Source organism: Odontomachus brunneus, unplaced genomic scaffold (genome assembly GCF_010583005.1).
Source record: "Odontomachus brunneus isolate Ranch 3 - 2012 unplaced genomic scaffold, Obru_v1 Obru_scaffold_013, whole genome shotgun sequence".
NCBI classification, from domain to species: Eukaryota; Metazoa; Arthropoda; class Insecta; order Hymenoptera; family Formicidae; genus Odontomachus; species Odontomachus brunneus.
The window spans coordinates 1772234-1784539 of record NW_022639463.1 but is presented as its reverse complement, the minus strand read 5'-3'; the positions used below and the strand labels follow the sequence as shown (position 1 = coordinate 1784539).

Here is a 12306-nt window from a genome sequence, read left to right as displayed (position 1 = left end):
TGTACCGGCCGTGTGAGTTTATAGATGCGCGACAATGTAAGTAAGACAGACGATCCCTTTCGTTAGAGGGTGTTGCGATGTTACCTACCTGTCTTCTATCGGGTCCTCTATCACTGCATCCTATTCAGTCTGGCCTTTTTAGGCTCTCGCCTTCTTTGACGATTATTTTTCTTCACGAGAGAGCCCATCGCCAAGTATTCCGGCGCCTCGAATGCGGCGGGAGCCTTCATAAACGGCAAATTTATCGGGCAAAATCGCGCTGTTGCAACAGTGACGGGCGCTTTGAACGTTCGAAAATTGCGAAGTAGGGAAGATGTCGTATCGCGCACGACTGTACGCCTCCTTGCAAGGTGTTCGCATGAGGAAACAACCGTATAACGATTCGGAAAAGACGTGGAAATCCACAGCGACGAAGAGCAACAAGAAAGGGAAAGCCGGTCGTTTCTATCCTGTGGGAGGAAGCGAGGGAGAAAGAGAAAGATATACGGAGCCGCGAGGTGTCGCCTTACAACCGGCTCGGTTCGCTTACCTACGCGAGCCTCCTTTGCATGCCATCTCCACCACCATCTTACCTTGACTTGCTCCTTTTGTACTCCGTTCCTTGGAACGTCCTCCTTCTTCTTCCCTTTCGTTCGAGATGCACCGTTGCGTTCGGTCTTTGCATAATTATTACGGTTACCGCGAGTAGCAGCTGGCTCCTTGTAGAGGAGCCACCTCATACCCTCCCCTTCTCCACTCACAGCCTCCTCTCTCACCCCCATTTTCTGTTTTGTAGATGTCGTTCTCGTTGTTTGTTCTTAGGATGCGAGAGATGAAGAAGAAAGAGGAGAGAGCGAAAGAAAAAGAGAAAGAGAGAAGCGGTCTGTGTTCGCGTGTGTGCGTTAATTAAATTTCTTCGAGGGTACACGCGAGCTTATCGTCGAGATCTTCGCCGGTTACTCTTTTTTCTTTGCGATTAATTGCACGTTTCGATAGATTGTCAACCAATCAGCATCTCTCCTCTATTTCATCAGACGCGCGGCTGGATGAATTGAAACGATCTCACGTAACTCAGAAACGTGCTGAGAGTATTCTCCAGCCTTGTATCGAGGAGCGTTTCCCATTAAAACGCACAATCCATCTTGATTTAGGATAACGCACGATGATGATAACGTGATTCACGGTAACATCGTTTCAGAACGAGCTGCACGAGCTGTGAGTATTAACGAATTTTCGTCATCTCCCTCGTTGTTTCCGGTTCAGTGAGACACTTCATTCGCGTGGGAGTAAAGTCGCCACCTTGCCTGTGGCGTGGTTGTGGGCTTATTCAAAAGTGGTCGCACGTACAACCGATATCTTATTCTCGACTGCCGCGTTTGTTTTTCTTACGGTATATCCCACTGGTTGCCAGCGACATTCTTCGCCGACATCGCGTAATTTCGCCGACGTATTCCGCGCCGTTTTATCGGCCTGAGATTGCGCCTAACAACGGGTTCATCTCAGCACGCTAACCGAAACCGATCACTGTATTTCGTAACCAATTCGTGGTTTCCAAGGATTATGCATGTGCACTCGACTCCAATTTCCTCCGACTCTCTACTATTTTCTCCGTACGTGAAACATGAAATCAGGGAATCGCTGAAAAACATTAATACATCATGTGTGATACCAGTGATCTTGCATTGTTTGCTTTGCAGGGCTGTGAATTAACATCAGTCTTTGTTAGGTCACATACATATAACATACATATATACATTGTTAAAAATTCTCTTACTCGGTAACATAGTATATAAATAATTATAACAAATTATTGGACTTACCTTAAATTGTTACATTTGATATTTAACATTTTGCTTAGTCATTCTTTCTTACTTACTGAAGAAAAATGTTACATTATAACATTTATGCGAAACGACTGAATTCTCTTTAACGGTCTGTCCCTCCACTTGGTGCTGCCGCCAACTCCTAACTAACTACAGAAGAAATATTGTGTCTTCTCTGTTGCTCATTTGCGAGCGTCAACCCTTAGTTTATTTATGCCATCAGGTCTTAACATATATTTACGATTGTTGAGGTCTCCGTCGTCACACACACACACCCCGAAAGACCGCGTCGTCTTTCCCCTAAAAGAGAAACGGTAGTGGCAGTGTAACGCCGCGCTCTTCGTTAGTCTCCGTTGTATATAACTTATTAATTACGGTTGACTAATGCGTTCCAGCTGTGCCACGTAGCAACATCCTACTACCTTCTCCCTTCGTCCGCCAGCCATCCTCCAACTTTCTCCCAGTGCTTTCTCGGCATCCCTTAAGAGAGGAAAGAGAGTAAGAAGAGAGTAGGTAGGAGGAGACGTCCCGGCAGGAACGAGACGAAGGTCCTGGTAAAGCAAGAAAGGAGGGGAACCATAGGAGGGAGAGGTACGGTAGAGAAGGTGGGAGAGAAGAGAGTAAAGCGCGAGGGACGTTAGGCAGTAACTCACGCCCCCGAGAGGATTACCTACCTACCTTGGCAAGGCTGGAGGAGGGTATATCCCACGTTGAGCTACGATCTTGCTGCGTAGCTACGCGTTCCTCATACCAAGTGTCTCCGGTACTCCCGTGCCGCGCGCAAACAGGGTTCCTCGAGGGCGTGAGCGCGCTCCGAATAGCACCGGAAGACCGAAACTGGTGACACGTGAACGAATTGTACCGCTTCAAATGATATGGAAAATTGTTCTAGATTACACAGAGGAAAGAGATGAATCCAATTCGACTAATTCCTAAAGGGATGCTGAAGCTCCCTCTACATTACCAACCGAGTTCCATTTTTTTAACATACTATGTTATTTCTTGTTATCTTTCGACTAAAGTGTAAACTTGTGGCAATATTTACTTCGTGTAAGAGATCTGTAACTTATACATACAAAATAAGATTTTATTACTACATAAACAGTATAAAGAACTGAATGTTGAAAACATTGAATTTCATAATCAACGATACAAGATATTAGAATAGTTCGTATAAAAATTTCGATATATGTGTGCCTCCACTAACAACAAAGCAATTCCACTCAAGATAAAGTGAAGTAGTCGATTAGTTTCACAGATGCCAATACATCATGTTCTTATCTTTCGTTCTGTACCGATGTTAATATTGACATTTTTAGTTTTATCTATAGGGTGCCTTCTCATCGGAGTTCGATAGACGTCCCAACATTTCCTTAATATAAAGAGGCATTGTATATTTTATGCGCGTTATGTCATATCCATTTCCTTAATTTTCGTGGTCATGTTTCTGGGAAATCGTGTATACAACGTATCCTTGCAATGGTACTGAACATTATTTAGTTTGGAAACATGATAGCTTACCACGATTAATATATCATTAGTCTTACGTACAAGAACTGTTGCAGAAACTCGGGAGGGTGAACGTACAGGAAATATTTCAGAAGGGAAGTCCTTCATGGACCCAATTCACTTACTTTGATTTGATTGGTCCCGTATATGATCCGACTCTGTATATGCGTGTGCGTAGTGGAGGGAATCGGGAAAGGAGTGAGGGATACCGATACTTTGGCATCGTGTTTTGCGAAGTTATACCGGCAAATCCCCAGCAGCAATCAATGTATTGGCTCTTCTTATTAGAGTTGGCAACCAGTTAAGTCGCTCCCTGCCTCAGTTTATGGTCGAATACATCGACATTGGGTAGATCCCTTTCAACCGACATTTCGGTTCGCATTGGAAACTGTTCTTAACGAGCCGAAAGAGGTTTTGGATTACTTGTTAAAATTGAGTTTAGTCATACAAGTCGTTGTTTTATGTTCTCTTAAATATATATTACCATTTTAACATTTTTATTGCTCCTTAGGATTTTTTTCTTTTTGTTTAATATTAGCATTTTGTAACGCGAGGTAAATACATGAAACGCGCGATTTGAATACAAAATTATATAAAATAATAATTATTATACAATAATATTGTTTTTAAAAACGTCGTTAATAGAAAAGATCTAAGAAATAGTAAAATAATAAAAAAAAATGTGCAATATTTTAAACTTTTCTATTTTAGTTCAGACTTTTAAAAGAAGAATATGTCGGATAAAGGCTTGCTTGCAGCTGAAATTTCCCGAAATATATGGGCAGGCATTTTTCAAGAAAGACGTGAATAACGATCGAAATATTTTTCGCTTTTCTAAACGTGCTCCACGGTTTTCTCACTTTGCTCTTCAGCCAACCAATCCCCCTGATATGCCTTGCTGATTTTCTTTGTTCCCCCAAATGAAATCGTTTCAGGATCTCGGCATAAAATTTATCCACCCCTTCGGTTAAGCAGCCATATACACCTCTTCTTACTTCACGCGATGTACGATAATCTTGGTATTCCATCTTCTAATTTCGCTTAGCTCACGATATCCTATTACTGAAATGTTATATAACAAAAACGTTGCAATAATGGTGAATTTGAGAAATATTTAAAACGGAAAATAAAATAAATTAAAAAAGAAGAATAGAGCAAAGAAAATATTATTTCTAAAAATCGATCTTATAACATTTGAATATATAATAAAATAGTTTTTGAAGATAAAGAATATAGAAAAATATATAAAAAATATTTTTTTTTCATTAAAGTATCCACATATATTTTAAGGAAAAATGAGTAGTGCAATAAAAAAGATTATTACGCTTTATTTCTTTATATATAAATCATTATTCTTGGGAAAAGTGTCAAAAATTCTACGAAAATCTCATAATGAAAATGCCACGTAACAATAAATACGACGAATGCGTGCAATGTGTCATTTTTCAGATACATGTATGGATAATGTAATAGTCTTATCTTTTTTTATGAAATCAGTAAAATCTAAGACTATCGTGCATGTGCTTTAAAAAATTCAGGGTGTGTCAGTAAAATATGCACAGATAATTTTAAAGCTATGGCGACTCGTTGGAAAAAGATCACGAGATGGAAAGGAATCAGACTTGACAGAATCCACGTGACAAATAACTGTTACAAATGCTACGTCGTAATTCCTCGCCCCTCCGTGTTGCGCCAGCATGACAACCGGGAATGAGAATCATGGGGGTATTGCAGGGTGGTAAAGAGGGCGAAAAGAGATACGCAGAGGGATCGTAGCTTGGTTGGCAAGCCACTTGTGATTACGTCGCGATAATAAACATCACGCCGATATAAACTCGATTTCAGTGTGCCGATACGATGTAGATACAATGGTCGTCTGGAATTGGCCAGAGTGCGCATAAATCTAGCATTGTGTAACTTTACACTCTTTGTTGGTAAAGGATTGGGGAGTACGGACATAAATTCGAAGCAAATTTATTGAACAGCTAAATTTTGTCTCGGAATTAAAACTTGTGAGACTTGCATATTGGAAATAAATCTACTACATCCCTTGTAGAAATTCAATACCGCTTTATCTAGCAGTTATTGTGGACAGTTATGTTAATTTTTATCTAGTAACTAAAAAATAAAATTATTTAGATTTCCAATTACAAGATTTAATGCTTTTCCTGCAAACACTGAGCATGGAAGATGTGCAAACTCTAAACCTATTTATTGAACGAGAAAAGAACTGAAAATGGACAAGAAATTACTCAACTGATTAATAATCAAGTCAAATTAATTGCTCATAAAATAAGCAAATTTATCCTAATAGTATCTGGTTTTTATATGTTTTCTAATTAATCTAAAAAAATTGTAATGCTAATGAGAGTTAGAGTAAGCGAACCTATTTCGGAACAGCACCTATTTCGAAACACTATAATTTTTTTCCTGTATTAGCCGTCAAATAATATTAAATTTTCATATTTCAACAAAGAACATGTTCTTTGTTACTAACATGAAAATTTAATATTATTTGACGGCTAATACAGGAAAAAACTTGTAGTATTTCGAAATAAGTGCTGTTCCGAAATAGATTCGCTTACTTTATAGCGCAGAAAATCTTTCGTGTGTAATTACATTTCTCCTATATATAGTTATAAATATGTACTTGATAAACTTTCAATACCTTAGGTAATTGTTTAAAATTAGCTTAAAGTAACTAAGAAAAAAGATAAGTCAACACATAAGAAATCGTAATATTGTACGTAGCCTTGTACAAGTATTATGCAACATTTACCGACGTATGTAAGTGAAAATAGAAAGAAGCGAGACTGCTTACGACCGACAAGAGGGGTTAGTTTAGGTTGGATACCGGTTGCAAAGGTGAAACGGGAAGGTTTTTACGAGGCAGTAATGGCCGATAAGGTGAGCTTGTGCTCCCACCGTCGAGACTTACTCTGCTACTGTACCCAAGTGACTGCTTGACAGTACCTACTCGTTGTCGTGCACTCTCTTACTTTCTCTCGTCAGTTCCGAATAGAATACTTGAAATACTATATTCCAAATCGTTCAAGCATTTTCTTTATCGTCACCAGCCTCATCTATATTGTTACGTCTGATATCCATGCTGAAAAGCACCGCGGGATATCAGAAATTCATTAGAATATCGTTTTAGTATGTACATTAAGTAGTCGCATAAAGATAACAGCACGTTTTAAAACAAGATAAACAGCAAGAGTGGCAATAACGAGCTAACGAATTTCACACACACGGTTTCTATTAAAGAAAATTACCATATATATTTTGCTATGTTACTGATAAAAAAAAAAGAACGTTATCGTGGTTTTATATTAATCTACTCAAATCTTAAATGTTTTAATTAATTTCACGCAAGGGCACACAATCTAAACGTTTACAAAATAAAAAGTACTTCAACGCTTCTTAGACTGCCAAAGCACGATTCGGGATGTGAGTATTGACGGCGCGGTTAATTCGCACGCGGTTCAATCGCTACTTTACATGCGATTCTTGCAGGAATCGTTAGACATACACAGCATGAGAAAAGAACAAAGAACGCCTGCCGCAACTCTGATTTCGTTGTTTACAGGAGCGAATGGAATGCGCAGGCGCGGACGACAGACCTACACGCGCTACCAGACGCTGGAGCTGGAGAAGGAATTCCATACGAACCACTACCTCACCAGGCGGAGGCGGATCGAGATGGCACACGCACTCTGCCTGACAGAACGGCAAATCAAGATCTGGTTCCAGAATCGGCGAATGAAGTTGAAGAAGGAGATTCAGGCGATCAAAGAGTTGAACGAGCAAGAAAAGCAAGCGCAAGCGCAGAAAGCGGCAGCAGCAGCAGCGGCGGCGGCTGCGCATCAGCAGCAAGGGGGCGGCGGGGGTCCAGAGGGGGGTAACTAGGGGTACGCCCTGCATCGGAGCCCCCCTGACCACCCTACCAACAATCCACACCACCCTCTGCTAGCACCGCAATGTACGCAGCTATATTAAAGGTGAGTGATTTTCATGACAACTTTTTTCGGCGAGAACTTGTTCTCCCGAAAGACAGCTATTATGCTTGTCCCCACGATCGTGATCGCGATCCAGCATGTTTGCGAGAAAGTGAAGCGGATGTGCAACAGTTAGGATCAAGTGTTACACAGTAAAAGAAATGATAGTCACACGAATTCCAAAAAGCGTTATTAAGAGCAAAAGTGGAGCTGTTAGCAACACTGGTCTAAAAATTCAGCTTAGTCGACGGACTTAATGAGGATAAACCGCGTGCAAACGTGTCTTCATAATTTCCTAAGTTATGCCGTTTGCGTGTGTTTACCTGGCGTTGAACATGCACCCCAAGGGAGCGAGCAACGACGCAAACTTGAGATGTTGCTTTGCGTTTACTGTCTATATCGTCTCTCTTCGCCGATGGAGAATAGAAAAATTCTCAGTTCTATTACATTTGCATACACTCATCTATGTAATGTGCTTCAAGTAGTGCTTAGAATAAAAACTACGACGATTTGTATAGCAAATTATTTGAAGCTACACAGTGAAAAACTATTAGGTAGAGTAAGGTGAATGTCTCAACTACTAATTACTAGTGTCCCAATTAATGATAGTTGCATCTATTTTTCTCCACAAATCAGTAATATAACTTCATATTTATCCTGACATATATTATTGCTCAAAATTTAGATGTTTGTATGATGATTGTTCATAAAGTAATAAATCATTCCAGTTTCATCTATTTTTACTTATAATTTTGTTATGCCATATTTCTTTTAAACTTTGTATTTGTTAGATTTGTCTAGTTATTCTTTAACTTTAAGCGGTTGAAATATTCACCTTATGTCACAAAACTGCACTATCATCATATTAAATAGTACATTATAGCTACTTTTGAGAAAATATTATAAATAAAGTGATTAGAAAAATATAACACAAAATTGCAAATATTTAGGATTTCCAACAAAATAAATTTTGTGTATTTAGCTTAACACGTGCATTGTTAATTTATTTATTGATTTTCATGATGAGATTACTTAGTCATTAATCAGAACAAGCACCTATAGAGTTGCCAAAAAAAAAAGAAAATGAAATTATAAAAACGATAAATCTAAAACTCATAAGGCGGCTGACTTAAAGGAAAAAAAAAATATATAGAAAGCGCAGTCAGGTAAAAAAATACCAAGAAAACAGCGCGAACTTCACTATATCATCGCCCTAGAAAATCCATTGCGTAATTTGTGTTTTTTGTCACGAATGGACAATATAGTCCATTCGTGTCAAAAAACAGACGACCCTTCGAATTGTTCGACTCAGGTAATATTGACTATAAAAAAAAAGGTTCTCGCTTTTTTGCACTTTCACAAGATTCATCGCCGCCACTCAGATATTTACGATTCAGCCCGTGTCTAAACTATAAGAAGGTAACATCAGAAATACCTTTGAGAGGTGCTACATCAACTTTGGGAAACGATTATACGCGATTTTGGCTTTCTGGAGAATTTTCTCTAACACGAAAATCTGTATTGTTAACTACAGAAAGATTTAGATACTGTTTTATTAAAAAAGAGCACTACGTACTTATCGTAATAATTTCTACGATTTTCTAGCGGCTTCCAAAAATTGTCACAAAAACTATTAATTCATATCAAAAACTATTAATTCATATAAAAAACTTTTTTCATTAAAATGTTGAACATTATATCATCTATTTTCATCTATTTTTACTTATAATTTTGTTATGCCATATTTCTTTTAAACTTTGTATTTGTTAGATTTGTCTAGTTATTCTTTAACTTTAAGCGGTTGAAATATTCACCTTATGTCACAAAACTGCACTATCATCATATTAAATAGTACATTATAGCTACTTTTGAGAAAATATTATAAATAAAGTGATTAGAAAAATATAACACAAAATTGCAAATATTTAGGATTTCCAACAAAATAAATTTTGTGTATTTAGCTTAACACGTGCATTGTTAATTTATTTATTGATTTTCATGATGAGATTACTTAGTCATTAATCGGAACAAGCACCTATAGACAAGCACCTATAGACTAGACTATGAAAAATATTCAATAAACGCCATTATTAAAAAATAATGGCGTTTATTGAATATTTTTCATAGTCTGAAAGTTACGTTTTACTATTATTTACAATATAATACAAAAGTTAGAATATCAAATGTTGTAAGAAAAAAAGTTATCACATGGGTTTTTGATTTTTGCAAATAATGAAAATACTCGCGATATAAAAGAAACATTGTAAGTAGAAAACTTTCAATCATGCGCGCGAAACTTCTTATTCTTCGAAATCTACTGGAGCGTTTGATATCTCTTTTTCGGTGACTTCAAGCGACGAAGAAGTTCGAATATAAATTTTGCCTCCAACTGCACGTAATATTACGGTAGCGAGGCGATTCCTCGATTAACTCTGGATTGCACTGTAATTGTACGCCACTTGAATCATGATTAAATAACGCTCCACCGATGATATTTATGTAATTGTGCTTATTTAATCGTTCGTGTCGGAGTAATCGTATATTTAAAATCGTTATTGCTATCGCGTAATCGTGGCGGCCCATGTTGTCATTGCCTTTTTATCATTAAATATTTCAATAACCGTCTTTAGATGATGCGATAAATGTTACGCTATTCTGATCACATAATTATTGGATATTCTTAGAGATATTCTTATAATACTATAGTTTTCACTTGAAAGATTTTTTTATAAACGAAAATCTTGTTCTAAATTGTTTACATTGCATTTTTAATCGTACTTAATCATGCATCAATAATACTGCTCAGGTATACATTTGCACATAATGACGGTACTTTATGCTTAAACCGAGAGACGCTTCGCAAGTTTGATCAATTTGGTTGTTGCTATATAACTAGTTCCATTCAGGGGTTATAGAACCCTGACAAGAGTATAAAATTTGGGAAAATGTGTAAAAAGTTGTAAATTAATAGAACTATGAATTTTTTGTTATGTGTGTTTATTAAGTACATTTAATAATATATTGATATAAAAATTCCAATCATTTTATATTAAAAACTTAACAGAAGTAATTTGAAATCAGTATCAATACTTTTTTTTTATTTATTCGGATTATAATTTTTGGTTCACGGAGTAGATTTTAAAAAATTTTTTCGTGAAATTATAATTATAAAAATCAAATTTAATCTTATTACTGAAAAATTCGAACTTATAAAATAAAAACTAAAAAATAGTTTTGAAATTTGTGGAAAGCCTATATGAACCAGTACGAACAATTATAATAAACATTTGTATCAAATATTAAATTAATCGAATAAATCATTCTCAAATTATCATGGCTACAGTTTTAAAAATACTATTTCGAAACGTTTAAAGTTTTATAATAAATTTTTTTTATTTTTTTATACTAAGATATTATAGAATTTACCTAATAGACAAACATAACAAAAAATTTATACTCCTATTAATTTACAATCTTTCATAACTCTCTCCAAATTTTACTTAATTTTTATTCATGTCAGAATTTTGTAAGCCTTAAATAAAACTAAATAAATGCTTACAATTATAATTGATTGCCAAGTAACAAATTACAAAGAAAAGACCGTAACTTAAACTTATTTTATTTAGCTCTGTCTTTCAATGCTATTGCAATATAAGCTGCAAATTATAGAAATCTAATATCCATAAATATCTATACATCACAAAGTACAAATAGCGCTCATAACGTTTGTTATGGTAATGGAATAATACAATATTTAAGATTTGGAAAGCTATACTAGCGATAGCTCTATTATAGCTTTTACTATTTAAACTTTTATCACATCTTTAAATTTTTTGTATACATCCATCGCTAGGTCACAGAAAAAAAATTAATTGGTTAATTCATCGAATCAATGTAATCGGAAATTTGTAATTTCTTAAAAAATTACTTAAAAAATAGTATCTTTTGTTAACTTAGTTGCGAACATGTTTTAAACTCAAAAGCTGTCGGTACTATCAGAACGTACTGAACATGCTTTATACATAGCATGGTATGTATGTCACGGTGAAGGATACAGCGATGCCATCTATTGGTTTCGGAAGGTTCCGGATTAGTTAGTTATGGCTGCTTCATCGTTCCACTTGTGGGCGTGGTTAAGTTGTGGGCACCTATTTTCTAGAATTCGACCGTCACTCGCTGCGGCAATTTATCGCTACTTTCTAACACAAAATCACTAAACCGCACATCGACAATCGATTTCCAGTAAATGTACGTAAAACATGCAGAAAGGACCAAATACCACTCAAGATTTGACACCCCTTCCGTGTAGTACTCCGCGAGGCACTTATTTCCGAACCACTTAACCGCCTTCATGGTAGGTGGCAGCACAAATCGGATTTTCTCGGTCGGCAATATTCCGTCTACCTTACCGATCTCTCAATCGGTACATAACTTAATTTAGAGATTGCTCCTACCCACCAAGCAGGATATACTGCACGGTAGTTCGATGATCGCCGGTAATGCGCTTTATGGTTTGTTTTTATCGACGTAGCTATATAGTAACTCATGATCTTCCTGCTCCCGGCGCGCAAGCGGTGTTAGAGTTGGTCGTACAAACGCGCACCGCTGAGTCGGCAGGCTATTCACATTTTCCCCGTGAATGCATTGTCGGTGCTATCGGTCAATAATCCAATAAACCCGCGACTCGTAGTCCCATGAAGAGGAAGTAAAGTATCGACACTGCGTGATTTTATTGAGCAGTAAAACGTGATTTCTGCGGATTGATATGCGATCACAGTCTCTACTCATACTCGTCCACTCATTCGCCTGTCAAATTCGTAGGTCAGGATTCTTTATTGGTTGTAAAGGAAGACGTTTTATGATCCATAAAAGCATTTATAGCGTTCGAGTAGTCTTATGTCCATTCTTACACCCCGGATATATCTATTACCTTTTCTGCGGCCTTTTCAAGGGCGGCCATTGGCACGTCCCTCCTCTCCCTCCCCCCCCCCCCCCCC

The 12306-nt window shown here is 37.1% G+C and overlaps 1 protein-coding gene across 1 annotated transcript in view; it reads left to right on the top strand.

Annotated features, from left to right (window-relative positions):
* Positions 1-12306, top strand: part of LOC116840939 (homeotic protein ultrabithorax-like) — a 93792-nt gene that overhangs the window by 73959 nt on the left and 7527 nt on the right. The window contains 2 exon segments of the mRNA XM_032808301.1: positions 6901-7124; positions 7126-7312. Of these exon segments, the coding sequence (XP_032664192.1) occupies positions 6901-7124; positions 7126-7284 (383 nt within the window). The 3' untranslated portion in view covers positions 7285-7312.